Raw genomic sequence first — 16795 nt, 5'->3', positions numbered from 1 at the left:
AGAATGGTCTCTATCCATGCAGGCAAACACACTGTGAGACCTAAGCCTACACTGGAGATAAAGCTATGTACCCAGTGAGTCTCAGGAAGGGACACCATGCCTCCCAAGGGAAACCTGAGAGCAGATTGCCATCCAGAACTTTCTCTGATCTTAGCTTTACCCTGTGGCCGCTGTCAGCACGCACTGCTCTGGGGTGCGGGGTAGGCTGGCGGTGGAACTCTACAGTGACGCTTACGTGTGGAGTGCATTCTATGGTGAAGCTGTTCTATCACTGAGGGGTCCCATCCTCTACAGGGACACAAACAGGACATGAAGGTATTCACCGAGCCTGAACTGTACGTGGACCCTTTCACAGAAGTCACACTGGGCTGGCCGGATGATGACCCGGGCTTGAACTTCCACTGGTCCTGCGGTAGGTGGCGTGACTCTCCTGCCCACCGGTTTCACGGATGAGAGAGCACCGTCAGGCTTGTCTGTTCTCTCTTCATCGGACACAACTCCAGCCTGACACTGTCTGCCTGTGTGTGCTGGAGTGTAAACCTCAGACATGTGTATAGAGGCAACAGCAAACCAAGGAGAGATGGTGTCCCTGAATGCGTGTGATAGGGGTATGGGGAGATATAACAAGCAGTAACAAAACCTAAACGCCAGCTTGCTTTGTTCATTGACACCATCCACTGGCAAATCCAGATAAGATCCGTGACCAGGTAGATAGTCCTCCTCTGAGAGGGTCATTCCCTCCTAACATACAACACCACACACACACACACACACACACACACACACACTCACTCACCAAAATAAAATAGGACAACTGGAGGCTGGGTGTGGTGGTTTATCCCTGTAACCCTGGCAATCAGGAGGCAGAGCAGGAAGACCAGGAGTTTGAGGCTAGTCTGGGCTGTGCTGCCAGACCTGGTCTCAATGAAACAAAACCATTAGGCCAGGCAGTGGAGGTACATGCCTTTAACCCCAGCACTAGGGAGGCAGAGGCAGGCAAATTTCTGAGTTTGAGGCCAGCCTGGTCTACAGAGTGAGTTCCAGGACAGCCAGGGCTACACAGAAAAACCCTGTGTTGAAAAACCATAATAATAATAATAATAATAATAATAATAATAACAAAAAACCAAAAACCAAACCAAAACAAAACAAAAGTCCAAAACCATTACCAGAAGTTTTGCTAAACCAGAAAGTCCACGGTGTATTAGGGTCAGGGATACTGTGCACAACTGTCTTCCCATCTTGCGCAGGACGTTGCTGGGCTCAGTGGAATGCCTGCGTGGGGAGGCAGCTGCTCCACACAGACCAGAGGTTGCTGGTGCTCCATACCTTCTGTCTGCCACCGCTCAACTCCGCTGTCACCCTGCATTTGGCTATCCTAAGGGGCCAAGAGCTGGAGAAAGAGACAGAACAGTGCCTCTACGTGTCTGCTCCCTTGAACCTTGGGCCTCAAATCAGGTGAGGCCGCACTTGGGTGTCGTACCATCAGCCGGCACCACTCGGAGGTGGGACTGGAAGAGTGGGTCAACCAGTCTCACCTGTGCTCCCACAGGGGTGGCAACCTGGGGATCCACAACAAATGGCCTGAAGGGACAGCAGAAGTCCATCTAGAGACTTCATCCAGGGAACTGGAAAGGCCCCATCCATAGGATGTGGAGCTCGACAGAGACCTGGAGGCGGGGCTTGGGAAGAGGAGGAGAAAGGGAGAGGCGGGGCCTTGCAGATCCACGCATAGTCAAGTCTTCCATCCAGGAGCTCCCTGAGCAGGAGGGGACATGCTCACAGCTTGCTTCAAAACATTCTGCTCTCAGAGAGTCGGCCTAGCATCTTATCGGAGTCATGGTGGAAGCTTGAGGTAGCTGGGCCTGTCAGCTGGGTCCCTGCTGGAAGCAGATGGCTCACAGTAGTCAGAAACTTATTACAGATGGACAAACATCCTCTCTCAGGGGTGAGTGAACAGAACTAACCCCAGTGACAGCGTGGAGCTGCTGGAGGGTGGGGCAAGCCATTGCTCCTAGGACTGCAGAGGTAAGGCAGGGGTGGCTAGAATCCCCTCTCAACTATAGCCTGAGAGAGACAGAAGCCATGGCATTGACTAGGGGGGCACTGACTCTGCCATGCTAACCTTTTGGTAAGAAATAAATGAATAACCTTGTGCTCTCCTCAGCCCACCATCTCTCCTCAAACCTCCTGGGCCCCTACCAATGCATTCCACTGGCTGGACCTAAACAGAAGCCCAGAGGGTGGGAGCTGAGACGTGGTCTCTGCAGGGAGAGCTAGAGAATGGCCTGGAAGGTCTGTAGAAACCCACCAGCATGCTTGCACTAGGGGAGACACTCATAAAAGAATTAGGAAGTTTGACCGACTCATGAAGTTAAGGCTGAGAGGACTCGGGAGGCATTTGACATGCAGCAAATGTTAAAGTGACCTGTCAGGGGCTCCAGAGAGGGATGGGACATCATATAGAAGGTTCAGGGGGCTGTGGCCAAAGAAGTGATCTTCAAGTTCAGTGAGAGACCTTGTCTCAAACAATACAATGAAGAATGAGAGAAGATATTCCATACCAACCTCTGATATACATGTGTGGGCACACATACACAGACACAGGCACACACACACATGCACAGGCATGTACACACACACACATGCACATGCACACACATGCATGCACACACACATGTACACACACACCTGTGTACACACACTTGCATGCATACACATGCACACACACACACACACATGTACACAAACACACACAGAGAGACACATGCACACCAAAGCAAAAACACAAGAGAAGGCCCAAGGTTTGGACCCTGATTCATGGTTCTGTCCACCCACTGAGGACTGGTGTCACCTGGGACCAATCCTGCAAGTCCTCTGAGCCTGGTGTGCTCCCAAAGGGCTCTCAGGGCTCTGACATGTCACTCTCAGATCTACTCTGATCACACATCATATATGTGCTATGAAGCCACGGCACTGTCACTTTTATCAACACTAAAGTGGATCTCAGCAGTTATCTGGCTTTGTCCACTCCCTCTGCAGCCAAGGAAACCGATTCTTAGACTTTATGCAACTCATACAAGGCAAATCTCCCTAAGTGACAGGGTCGGGATGGGAAGCCAGGGAGGTGTCCTGCACTCCCACTGCACCCCAACATCACTGCAAGGGGAGTGACACAGAAATCTGGTCATGTCCTGACTCTTCTTTAGCCTGCAGACCAAGGCTCTGTCCTGGCTTAGGTTGGAGCATGGCTGGGTTTATTCCATCTTTCATTTGGACAAAGGCAATGTCCCACCTTCTCCACAGACTTGAGAACTGGGCAAAGGCCAGGCAAGTGGTCACAATGCCTGAGGGAGCTTTCTCTCTTTGTCCTCTGTACCTTCCAGCTGTGAGAAGAACTGCCGGCCAGTGAAAGCCGACCAAGACGTTCTGCTCACTGTCACCGTGGGAGATGAGACCTCGGTGGCCGTGTTCAGCTGGTACTTAGATGACACCGTACCAGAGGAGGTGAGATGTCACAGCCGCTCAGAAGAAACTGTGTCCTCTGAGAGGACCGGCCTTGTGTTGAATGCCGGGTCCTGAGCCAGGGCAGGCCAATCCCATTTGGAGCCAGTGCAGGGCAGTCAGGAAGATTAGGGACCTGAGGGAATTTCTAACAGGTGAATGAATACATAGGATCAAAGCCTATGGGGAGAGAGACACTGCTGCCCTCAGACCAAGCCCCCTGCTAGGATTCATACATCCCCCCGGCTGCTAGGCAGAGGATAGTGGTCTATGCGTGCCTCACACACAGCCAAGGTCCCATGGGACCATGATGAGAAGGATGCTGCTTTCTTCTTCTCTTCTTCTTCTTCTTCTTCTTCTTCTTCTTCTTCTTCTTCTTCTTCTTCTTCTTCTTCTTCTTCTTCTTCTTCTTCTTCTTCTTCTTCTTCTCCTCCTCCCCCTCCTCTTCCTCCTCCCCCTCCTCTTCCCCCTCCTCTTCCTCCTCCCCCTCCTCCTCCCCCTCCTCTTCCTCCTCCCCCTCCTCTTCCCCCTCCTCTTCTTCCCCCTCCTCTTCCTCCTCCCCCTCCTCTTCCTCCTCCCCCTCCTCTTCCTCCCCCTCCTTCTCCTCCTCCTCCTTCTCCTCCTCCTCCTTCTCCTCCTTCTCCTTTCTCTTCCTCTTCCTCCTCCTCTCCCTCCTCCTCCTTCTCCTCCTCCTTTTTTGGGGGACACTTTAATCCAAGTGCTGGGATTAAAGGCGTGCACCACACTGCACTTGCTCTCACCCTCTTCTCTGCCCTGTTTACTTGCCCAGCCAATTCCCCAGAGAGTTCACCCTGCACTTGTAGGTCACTTTTCTGATGAGCTGCCATTAACTCGTCAGAAAGAAATCTGACAGGCCCAGGGGCTCGGAAGCCACAGGGCTGAGGATGTCCAGGGGCCTACCTAACAGACTCTAAGGGCCTGAGAGTTCTTCCCTTGCAGGCTGAGCCCCTCCCAGCTGCCTGCAGACTCCGAGGATTTTGGCCACGATCACTGACCCTCCTTCACAGCAACTCCTCCGTGCTACTGCTGAACAGCAGCTTCCTGCAGACCTGGGGACCTGTTATTCCCATCCGGGTCACAGGTGAGGAGTGCTCACCCCATCTCTTGTTACAGGACCAGGACAAACTTGGAAACACTAAAATAAGGGGCTTTGGTCTGGCATGGAGCAAGGTATGGGATTTTCTGCCTACAAGACTTTGAGCAAAGGGTTTGACTTCATGTTGCCTCAGTTTTCCCACGTGTGGATCTGGGGTGATGTAAATGTCTGTCCTGGAATTGTCATGCAAGAAGATTGGCAGGATGCTGGTGGTACAGGCTGGTCATTCTAAGTCCACCTGTGTGTGCCACCACAAGTCAGGGTTACTCAGTGCTCAGACAGTCACAGAACAAAGATGGCTATGCTTTCTAAGAACACTTTCTTGGACTCTGTTACCTTAGTGCCAGGACTGCAGGCAAGCACTACCTGTGTGCCTGTTGGTTCTGTATTTCCTAATGCAGCCCACAGAGCAACCACAACCAGACAAACCGAGGTGGGCACTTGTGTGCTGAACATACCTGCTCAACCTCAGACCTCCTCAACCGGGTTAGGCCAAGATTTTAGTTGTAACCAATTAAGATTTTTCCTTTGTGGGAGGTGTAGGGATGGCTCAATGGTTAAGAGCACTGGCTGCTCTTCCGGAGGACTCTGTTCATAACTCCAGCTCCAGAGGATCTGTTGCTCTCTCATAGACAGACAGACAGACTGACAGACAGACAGACAGACAGACAGACATGCAGGCAAAGCACTAATGCACATAAAATAAAAAAAAGAACATTAAAAGGGAAAAAGATTCCCCTTTGCTCAGCTCTGTGGCCAGTGCTCTTTGGAACCCTGTGGCTGTGTCAGATGTGGTGGTACATTGCTGCAGGACAGACAGGGGCTCACAGTGCCGAGGGTATGAGGCTGAAAACAGATGACTTCTGGGTAGCATCCACCTGCTCCCAGCTCCAGTCTCGGCTCCTCCCTGGTGATCTGACTTCTGGGTAATCTGCTCATGTCATCCTATGAGGAAGTTATATTATTGGTTCCGCTTTTACAGACAACAGAGGTCAAGCCAAGGCCACTTAGATAGGAAATAGCAGAACTCCAGCCCCACATCTGCCCATTTCGTCAGTGAGCCTGGGGGCCTGCATCAGGGACAACTGTTAGATAGGAGTATTTGGGGGCCTACTCCAGAATCTCTAGATATGTCAGAGGCTGCTTGCTGGTCTGTAGAGCGCCAGATATCGTTGTTTAACAAGTTCCCAGGTCATCCTGAAGAGGGGTTAAAGTTTTGGACACACAGCCCCCTAAACCTAATGAATCTTCCCTTCCTAGCACTGACCAGCCACGCCTACGGGGAGGATACCTACATGATCAGCATGCTACCTCGACCTGAAGTGCCTGCCTGCACGATTGACCCGGAGGAAGGTTCTGTGCTGACGAGCTTCACTGTCTCCTGCAGCACTCCCGCAACCCTGGGCCCTGTGGAGTACTGCTTCTGCCTGCCCTCAGGTACCAGCCAGAGGCTCTGCTCTTCCCTCAGCTCCCAGACTCATCTTCTCTAAGAATGGGGATTGTCCATGTCAGGGAGATGCAGTCGAGTATGTTCTATAATGAGAGAGGTTGACAGGCTGAGGGACTCCTAAGACTTTGTCATCACCAAAGCACTGGCCCAGTCATCAGACCAGAAGGGCGGCATGCAATAGCAACATCTGCCCAAACCCAGCGACACAGTGACTTTTCCCAATGTAGGATATATAAAAAGGTTAAATGGATAAAGAGACACAATGGGTAGGAGCATACCAGGTCATAGTCCTCAACACACACACACACACACACACACACACACACACACACACGTGAAGGGGGGAGTTAAGGGAGAGGGAGAAGAGAGAGGAGAGAAAAAGGAAGAGGCAAATAGAGGAAGAGAGAGAGTTGGGGAGAGAAAGAGAGAGAAAAGGAAAAGGGAGAGAGAGAGAGAGAGAGAGAGAGAGAACAGAGAGGGAGGCACTGTGACTCTTTGAACATCTGAAGTTGTAGCTTCCTCAATAGCAGAGCTGGATCTGTCTCATAGAACCTTCCGCATGTCCACTGACCCTGACTTGTAAATAGCAGCAGAGAGTGGCAGGGTCATAAGACAAGCACATCTCAAAGGACATTTTTTTTTTTTTTTGCAAAGGTTCACAGAGAGTGAACCATCAAAGACCCTACCTACGCTGCATGCAAACCATCCAGTCAGCCATGACAGCCATGACAACCACGGCCAGACGGGCAATGGATAGGAAGAGGTGGGTGGTGCTAGGCAGCTCACTCCATTTACCATAGCATTTTGGTTGCCATAGGTTTCCCCCTGTGGCCTTGGGCATTTGGGGACTGTCACAGAAGGTCTGTGTGGGCCTTAGCTCAAGTGGAACTTTCTTCCCAGCTGAGGCACCATGAGTGGTGCAGGCATACTCAGCAAGACATCACATGGCATAAACAGTGTTCCCTGCCCAGGGCAAGGTGCGTGTAAACCCTTCTGAGGGAATATAGCCTGTGTGGGGTGCTCTGTCAAAGAATATGCAGTTCGCTGGGCCATTAAGGTGATAATGATAATGACTCGGTCTGACTGTGGACAGAAAACACACACACACACACACATACACACACGGCAAGTAGGCTTCATTTCCAAACACCTCCCCTCTGCACCCAAAGGGAGAGGCCAGTTTCCCCTTTGTCCCCATCTCCCGGGGCTCAGCAAGAAGGCAGGAGGTGTGGCCACACACACAACATTGACTGTTCACTTGCAAGCCAATAGCTTCACAGTTGTCTGAGCACTACACAATGACTAGAGGCTCCTGTGATGTGTGAGGCTCCTTTAAGGAAAAAAGATACTCATTTGCTCACTCATGTTTATAACAGACAGGTGCCCGATGTCAGGCTTTGTTCTGGGTGCTAGGTATGCGGCAGTGAGCACCACAGAGGAAATCGCTACCTTCACAATCTTTAACATCTAAGAGCAGAGACAACTGGTAAACCAAGACATGTCCCACAGGGGGGCACTGTTGAGCATAGCAACTGGGAGCATCTCTGCAGGTGCTGTGAGGCTGGGGTGAAGGGCGGGAGAATAGTGCCTGTCTGGACTCTTTCGTGTGTGAGGCACCAGATTCCATTACCATCACTGTTAAAACAAATCCCCAAACTAATGTGGACGCCAGGGGTGCTAGCTCATGTCGACAGTCCCCACACTTGAAAGGCTGGGGCAGGAGGATTGCCTTGAGCTCAAGATCAGCCTGGGCTCCATGGTGAGTTCTAGACCAGCCTGAACTACAGAGTGAGACGTTGTCTCAGAAAAACAAACAAGGGCTGGCGAGATGGCTCAGCGGGTAAGAGCACTGACTGCTCTTCCAGAGGTCCTGAGTTCAAATCCCAGCAACCACATCGTGGCTCACAACCATCCGTAATGAGATCTGACACCCTCTGAAGACAACTACAGTGTACTTATGTATAATAATAAATAAATCTTTAAAAAAAAGAAAAAGAAAAACAAACAAACAACAACAAAAACAAAACCAACAAAATCCCAAGTGAATACCAATAAACAAAAATCCCCCAATGGGCTGACTAGATAGCTCAGTAGGTATAGGTACTTGCTGCTCTGGCCTGGGACCTGAGTTTCATCCTCAGACCCACATAAAGGTGTTAGGAGAAAACCAACACCACAAAGATGCTATCTGCTATCCTCTGCACTCCATATGTGTGCTGCGGCATGTGGGTATCCGCCTCCTCTCTCTGTCTCTCTCTCTGTCTCTGTCACACACACACACACACACACACACACACACACACAGAGAGAGAGAGAGAGAGAGAGAGAGAGAGAGAGAGAGAGAGAAACCCAGCTAGCTCGTGTTGCTGGTTCCTGGAGAGGTGTGGCTCTGGTCTGAGTGGAGTCTAGAAGGCTGATTCTCTTCCTCTTGCTATTCCTTTCTCTCCATCCACTCCCCAACTTCCTTTTGTTCATGTCGTAATTTGTTTTACCACATTAAAAAAAAAACAATAACTAATAACTAACTAACTAACTAAACTAACTGCCAAAACAAACCACCTCCAGGCTGGAGAGATGGCTCAGCAGTTAAGAGCACTTGTTGCTCTTCCAGTGGATCCAGGTTCCATTCCCGTGCTGGGAATGGTGGCTCCCAACGTCTGGAGCTCCTGGTCCAGAAGATCGAACGTCCTCTTTGGCCCCTAAGGCACCAGGCATGCACACGGTGCACAGATATACATGTGGGCAAAACACCTATATACATAAAATAGGAATAAATCTAATTTTTTAAAAAAAAGTTTAAAAACCAAACCAAGGCAACAAAAAATAACAAATAAAACCCCCAAAATCAGAAACCCACTTATGAGTGGGGAGACGATTCCTCGACTTTTCACACACTTAGGGAAATGTTTCTAAAGGTGTAGCAATCTATATGGCTGCCTTCTAACCAGCCCAGTGACCTTCCAGAGTGGCTGTCACACCTTCAATAGCTGGGACTTCTCTGTCCCTGTGGCCAGGGGTTTGGCTCTGCCCTCCTAATCACTCCATTTCTGTTTTTGCCAGGTTTCTGCCTCCACTGTGGCCCCGAACCAGCCCTCCCTGCTGTGTACCTACCACTTGGAGAAGAAAAGGATGGCTTTGTCCTGCCAGTGGTCATCTCTGTTACCAATCGGGCAGGGGACATAGAGCAGACCCAAGTGGCAGTTAAGGTAGGTGGTGGTTGATGGATCGGGTTTCTTTACCGGGAAATGTCTCCACCCCGCTGAACTGCTGCGACTACAGGGCATGCCGAGGCAGCTGAGGGCACGGGTGAGCAGCCATGATCAGCCAGCAGAACTCTGGGCAGAGCCTGGAGAGATCTCAAAAGGAGTTCATGGCTCAGAGGCTCAGAAGCAGGTGTGGGTGTGGGTGGATGGGACGAAGGAAGCAGCTAGAGGTGGAGTGTGAGCTTGCACAAGATGTGGTGGTGGAAGCCATCACTTGCCTGATACAAACGTGTCTGGGTGCCCTCCAGCCTCAGGAAGTGCAAGAGCTCCTCTACCAGGCCTGCTCTGCTCCCAGACCCATGGCTTTAGGGGCCAGCATCTTGAACAAAAAGACCACTGATCCCGTTTCTGGTTCCCCTGTCAGGTGGGACACAGTTACACGGGTGTTGAAGATGTGACATTCCAGGAGATGGTGTCAGAGAGAATCGCCACAGCTCTGCACCAAGAGAGTGGCCGTGAACAGCTTCTCCTGTTTGCCAAGGCTGTGTCCTCTGAACTCAACTCGGAGGTCCAGAGCCCAGGCTCTGGGCAACTTGGAATGGACATCAAGCGGAAGGTACATGAAATGGGTCCTTTAAAGTCTGCATGTGACTTCTCGGGGTGGGAATGGAGCTCGTGAGTCAGAGAAGCCTTGAGTGCCCCTCCCACAGTGGTCATGGTCACTTCCTGCTTTTGTTCTTCCACTGAGTGACATAAAAAAAAATGAAGGAAATGTCTTCTTTATTGGTAACCCGCTTTCTCCGCTCAACTCCATGGAGTCACGGTCTTCTGGAATCCAAAAGAGAGGTTGTGAGCCTCACTCTGGCAGAGAACCTTCTGGAGACTGTAGGGAAGAATCGAATCTACTCCTTTTTCTAGCTTCTAGAGGTCATCACCAGTCTTGGGATCCTAATCCCCTTTTCCATGTTGTGTGTGTGTGTGTGTGTGTGTGTGTGTGTGTGTGTGTGTGTGTGTGTGTGTATGTGTGTGTGTGTGTGTGTGTGTGTGCATGTGCACATGTGTGCGTGTCTCTGTATGTGCATGTGTGTGTGTGCCCGTGTGTGTACACATACGTGTGTATGTCTGTGTGCTCTAGAGGATCAAACATAGGTCTTCATTTTTCTATACCAAGTACTTTACTAATTGAGCTATGACCCCAGCACCTCCTTACCACATTTTTGAACCCTCTCTCTTTTCTCACCTCTGAATACATCCCTCATCTCCTTCCCCAATGTTCCTGCCTCTCTTATGGAGACCCTTGCGATTACACCGTCCCCACCTGTAGCTGCCGAAAGAGCTCCCCATTTGAAGGTGCTAACCTGAACTGTATCTTCAGGATGCTTTTGCCAAAGCACCTTTTCTTTTTTTTTTTCCTGTGGGGCACCATGGTCACTGGTTTCAAAGGTGCAGATGTGGGTTTCTTTTGGCTGGTGTTCCCTCTGCCATACATGCAGGTCTACAGAGCCGGATGAGCCGTGTCATTCCTAGGATCCCCGAATTCTCTTGAGATGCCTTCACAGTGCCTTTGAGGTACAGCTCATCTCCTGGCCTTTCTCCCTCTGTCCAAGGTCAGAGAGCTTATGCTGCGATCACTGTCCGTGGTCACCACCGGCCTGCAGAACATGCAGAGGGTCCAGGCTTTGGCTGAGGTGCTGAGGGAGGTGACTCAGCGTGCTGAGGAGCTCACACCTGCGGCCCAGGTGAGACTTTCCACTGGCTGAGCCAGGCTATGTACAGCACACATCCCTCCATGGTGTGGGGGTGGCAACTCATTAGAGGATAGATCAAAGAAGTCTCTCAATTATGGCACTGTCCTGGGGCTACGAGACGTTTGCCATCTTCTTCCTAAGGGTACTTCATGGGTGGTTCAAGGGAAGGCGGTTCATGGCAGGCCCAGGTGCCTCGCACTGGGCTTATGGTCTGAATGTTTACTGCCCACTAGTGGATACCAACGGGAATACCTGGATCCTATTCATCCTGGGTCCCAAGTATGTGTCCAGATATTGCTGCAGACCCACTGTGTGTCAACCTAACATGCAGCTGCTGGCTCCTGCCTTTCTAGCCTGGGGTCTCTGTGGCCCTCAGAGCTCCCCTATCTGATCACATGGCAGGGGATTCGCACAGTGCTCAGCGACTGGTGAGGGTGGGGCACAAGTACCTCAGCTCCTGGACACTCTTGGTGGGTAAGTCCTGAGCGGGACTGAGTCCCGGATTAAATCTCAATAGGCTTGATAGCACCTTCTGCATTGACCTCTGATCCTTCCCATCATCTCCACTTCCTCATTTCTCTAAAATAATGTTCCCTGGGATCACCTTCAAATCAATGGCTTACACGCAAACTTTTGCTTCAGGATCATCCTCCTGAAGACTCATAGCCAAGTACCAGACCAGAGTCAAAAATGAAGCCATAAAGCCAGAGTGGGCACCCTGATCCTTCCCAGCTGTTCTGCCAGGGGGCTGCCATCACAGAACTCCCAGCATGAAGCCAGAAAGGCTGGAACTATTCCAGGGCCATGTGCTGTTGATGTGACACTTCCTGCTCCCACCATCTGCACCTCTGTTCTACCTGCACCTCTGTTTTATGCACACACACCCCTCTATACATCTCCTATCCCCCCCTTCTGTGCATTACACTAATTTACTCATTCTACAAATGCTTCTAGAATGCCGTGCACAGGTATTGAACTTCTTCACACATGGACCTGCCACAGTGGTACTTCAAGGCTATTGGACACCTAGATATTAAACAAATAATTTCACAAACACATAAAATTACAAAATTGGGATGAGTGTTATGTCAACTATCTACCATCCATTACCCATCCATCATCCACCCATCCATCATCCATTCATCTATCATCCACCCACCCACCCATCCATCTATCCATCCCCCATCCATCATCTATCCATCTATCTACCCATTCATCCACCCATCCATCATCCATTCATCTATCATCCACCCACCTATCCATCCATCCATCCACCCATCTACCTATCCATTCATCCAAAATCCACCCATCCATCAATCCACCCATCCATCCACCTACCCATTCATCCATCCATCATCCATCCATCACCCATCTATTATCTATCCATCTATCCACCCATTCATCCACCCATCCATCATCCATTCATCTATCATCCATCCATCCATCCACCCATTCATCCTTCTACTCACCAATCGGCCCATCTACCTATCCATCCATCCATAATCCACCCACTCACCCATCCATCCACCCATCCATCCATCATCCATCTATCCATCCATCCATCCATCCATCCATCCATCCATCATCTATCTATCACTCATCCACCAGCTAGCCATCCATCATCCATTCATCTATCATCCATCCATCCATCTACCCATCTACCCATCTATCCATCATCCACATCCATCTATCCATTTTCATCATCCATCATCCACCCATCCACCTATCCATCCATCATCACCCATCCATCCATCACCCATCTATCATCTATCCACTTATCCACCCATTCATCCATCACCTATCCATCTTCCATCCATCCATCCATCCATCCATCCATCAATCCATCCATCTGCCTATGTATCCTTTCTCCATCCATCCTCCAACCATCCATCCTTTCTCTATAAATCCCCCATCCATTCTCCTTTTGTCCTCCACCCATTTGGATGGATCCTCAATCCATATATTGTCCACCTAATATGCCTATATCTATACTCCATCTGGCCTCCATCCTTCCAGCCTCTCTCCATTCTCCTTGCATTCATACCACATCCCCCTAGTCAGCAAATATTACCAAATGTCTGTTGTGTGTGGGACAATGTGAAAAGTACTATGGAAAGATTCAGAGGCAGACCAGGCTACTCTCCCAAAAGAACTTCAATGCTGGTAAGGAGAAAGGAGCCAGATTTAAGTCAGGCTGCTTGTGCCATGTGCTGATCTAGCTCTGTCCTGGCTTGGGCCCTCCCATGGTACCCTTCCAATATACTCCTTATCCTCTGAATGACCCATCCCTGGCAGGGAGGGGCTCACCTTGACTTTCCTTCTTTGGGTGATCACAGTGGGAAGCCAGCTGTGCTCTGCAGCGTGCCACTGAAGCCCTGTTGGTAGCCAGTACCAAGGTTCGTCCTGAGGATCAGAGACGCCAGGAGGCTACCAGGGCCATGTTTGAGGCTGTGGGGAGTGTTCTGGAAGCTTCGCTCAGCCACAGATCAGAAGAGCCCATGGAGGCTAACAGCAGCCAGGTGGGTGCCCTGGACCAGATGCAGGCCTCGTGCATGCTGCACGCCCGGCCCATGCTAGTGTTGCTAGGTGGATCCTTCTCGCCAACCTACAGATGATGGAATAGGCACAGAGGCTACAGTGCTTCTTGGAGGCTGAGAGGAAGGCTCTAGAGAGCAAATGTGGATAGCACACAACACACAGAACAGGGTCCCTGCACTTAGTGAATCCCTCCTGTCTCACAGAACAGGGGCCCTGCACTTAGTGAGTCCCTCCTGTCTCACAGAACAGGGGCCCTGCACTTAGTGAGTCCCTCCTGGCTCTTGGGAGCCAAGCTACCCAACACCTCCTTTCCTCATCTATACCTGAAAGCACTCTGCCTCACCCCGTCAGCTGTCCACTGGACAGGTTATATGAACCACTTGACAAGTTTGAGCAATGTCCTGGTTCCTGTAACCAAAACATAGAATGTCTTTAGGAGTCAACCACCCAGAACAAGAAATAAAGTACAGCTGTGACCTCAAGAGTCACTGGAGGGCCTTGAGAGTACTTCCTCTGGGGGTAGCATCATGGCGAAGCCACAAAGCCAAATGGGCTACTTTTTCTACCCAAAACAACAACTACCACACCCTGAAGGACAGACACATGCAAAGATGTCTTACATGTGTCCACACATTCAGATACTAAACAGACTCCCATGTTCATCCTCGAACACGCATACATACACACAATTCACAACTACATACGCACATACGGGATGGAATGTCCACAATTCCGTGTGTGCACATGTGTCCCTGGGATGGAACTCGGGTTGTCAAGTTTAGTTGCAAGCATCTTATCCAGTGAACCAACTAACTGACCCCAGATGTGTCTGATGTGGGGGTTTGGATGGGGCAGGGCACTGAGCCTTGCCTATAGTTCTTATCTCTGCTGGAGCAACACCTAGGCCACACGCATGAACCCACAGCACAATCACACAGCAAAGGGTCACACAGAACAATGGCTCTTCATATGGATCCTGAAGCCAGGTTCTCCGAGCGCCCTGGTTCATTTCACCAATATGTGACTTTCCTAAGTCACCTCCTGTAGATGCCTGCTTTGCCTATGACCTGTAGGGCTGTCTCTGTCTATCACCTCCCAGACCCTGCTAAGAGTCCCACACTAACCTGGGGACAACGATGACAGTTCACAGTCATGTCCTGCTTCCTTTCCAGGCTTACATTGTGGCCCAGCTGCTTCGGGTTATAGACCATTTTCAGAGTGCCCTTCTGCTGGGGACATTGCCAGGAGGCCTTCCAGCCATCCTGGTCACCCCTTCCATCTCTGTATACACAGACAGGTACTGAGCTCTGCTATGCATGCCCAAGAAAGTTGATGCCCTTACCCAACTCCAAGCTACCCAAGGCATAGCCCAGAGGTCAGTCTCGGGGATAGAGAAGTTTTGGGATCTGAGCCTGGTGCGTGGGTGTAATGGAGTCTTTCCGCCATGGTAGGTGTTTGTATGGGACAGCAGGGGAGCTATAGAGAGATAAGGGCAGTGTTAGAATTACCTGAGCTATGCAGTTAAGGGGGCTAATGAGGGGGACCACCTCCTCACACACATGATTCTGTGTCATGGGTAGCCCTGGCTATCCCATTATTGTAGAGAGCCCGTGGCAGTCCCAGACACACTCACTTGAGCTTTCCCAGGAAGGTTTGTGTCAGCTTCAAGCTACTTTCTGTTGTATGTGTTTTCCAGGGAAGTTATTCTAGTGTAGTTATGTATTTATTTGTTGAGAGCAGGTCTTGCTGCGTGTGTAACCTTGGCTGACCTGGGATTATTTATGTAGACCTGGATGGTCTCAGAATTACAGTGATCACTCTTCCCCTGCCTCAGGGTTGGGTTTTATAAGCACTTGAGCCACCATGGGTAGCCTGGTGGATATTTTAACTCATCCATATATAGACGAAAACAACCAAAAATAGAAATCGCTTCACCCAAGTCTATCTAACTTGGTACTTATTGATGTTAGTTACAGGCATATAGGCAACTTATGGGTGGGTGGGTGCACAACTGAAGAAAAGAGCCCCACTTGTCAACAATTATTGCCTGCTTATATATCCTTGGTGGTGGGAGGAGCCTGTGTGTTCCCTGGCCCCACAAGCCCTGTGAGCTCTCTTGTCCTTCCAGAGTATAATGTTAATGGGCCCAGTCTTAGGGGCCTTAGCTGATCACTGCTACTCTGATAGGAGATGGTGAAGATCATTTCCATCCCAGAGGAAAATCACACACAGCTTAATGATACTCACTAAAGTAGGCAGGATGGAGTCTATACCACTAAGCCTAGTCCTTGACTCTTCGGACCATGGTGGCTCTCTTGGGTCCCAGTGGCAGATTCTATCAGCAGTATCCGGCTCTGAAAACAGGTCCCTGGTCTCATCAGATGGGACAAGGACAAAGGCCAGAAAAATACAGGGCTGGAAGCCCATGGTATCAAAGGTCAAGGCAGGTAGGGGGAGAGAACCTTGGAGAAGTGATTTGCCAGGCACCTGTTAAGTACTGGCACTACACCAGGGGTTGAGAGTCAGTTCTAAGCATCTCTGGTCCGAGCTTGTTCATGGACCTCTGATACACACCTGGACACTAGCAGCTGCTGATGCTGCTTCTGTTTGAAACACAGAAACTGCTAAACACAAATACAGTGGAACCCCAGAGAATAAAGTGGGACCCCCTCTTCCTCAAGTGCACAATGGGGGTTCTTCCTCAAACACCAACATCTTTTCTTCCTATTCTCACCCTGTGGTCAGAATACAGCCACGGAGTTGGCAAGGCTCTTCAGTGCACACTGCTGCCGCTGACTCTGTGACCTTCACCCTGCCTGCTGCCACCTTCCTCTGCCCTATGGAGGACAGCCAGGAGCCTGTGGACATAAGGGTAACCCAGCAATGCATCCGTGGAGACAGCCTTTACGTGTGCAAAGCACTGGCCCTTGTATTTGCTCGCTGATGATGCTACAGTCCCATCTGTTACAGCCGAGGATCAGTATCTCATCAGAGCCACAGCCAGGAGCACAGGGGGACTCAGACCCCACAGCTCTGGACGTCCAAGTCTATTCTATTTCTAGCAGGTTGCAAGTGCCCCCAGCAGCCTTGGCTTCATGAGTTGATAGTGCATCTCTCTAGGTTTCTGTCCATAACTAAGACATAAAAAGACCAGGGCCCCTTCCATCCCACATTAAGGCATATCTGATTTCCCCTGAATGCTGGTGAAAATAGACCAACATCTTTCTCTTAGACA

General features: G+C 50.4%; 1 protein-coding gene across 1 annotated transcript in view; it reads left to right on the top strand.

Annotated features, from left to right (window-relative positions):
- Pkd1l2 (polycystic kidney disease 1 like 2) overlaps positions 1-16795 on the top strand; it is an 86771-nt gene that overhangs the window by 21530 nt on the left and 48446 nt on the right. Inside the window, exons 10-20 of the mRNA NM_029686.4 lie at positions 295-412; positions 1251-1458; positions 3387-3507; positions 4465-4606; positions 5882-6058; positions 9132-9277; positions 9699-9890; positions 10882-11013; positions 13359-13541; positions 14733-14857; positions 16306-16432. Coding sequence (NP_083962.4) covers positions 295-412; positions 1251-1458; positions 3387-3507; positions 4465-4606; positions 5882-6058; positions 9132-9277; positions 9699-9890; positions 10882-11013; positions 13359-13541; positions 14733-14857; positions 16306-16432 — 1671 coding nt within the window. The remainder of the gene's footprint in view (positions 1-294; positions 413-1250; positions 1459-3386; positions 3508-4464; positions 4607-5881; positions 6059-9131; positions 9278-9698; positions 9891-10881; positions 11014-13358; positions 13542-14732; positions 14858-16305; positions 16433-16795) is intronic.

This window comes from Mus musculus, chromosome 8 (genome assembly GCF_000001635.26).
Source record: "Mus musculus strain C57BL/6J chromosome 8, GRCm38.p6 C57BL/6J".
Taxonomy (NCBI): Eukaryota; Metazoa; Chordata; class Mammalia; order Rodentia; family Muridae; genus Mus; species Mus musculus.
This window is presented reverse-complemented; position numbering and strand designations above follow the sequence as displayed.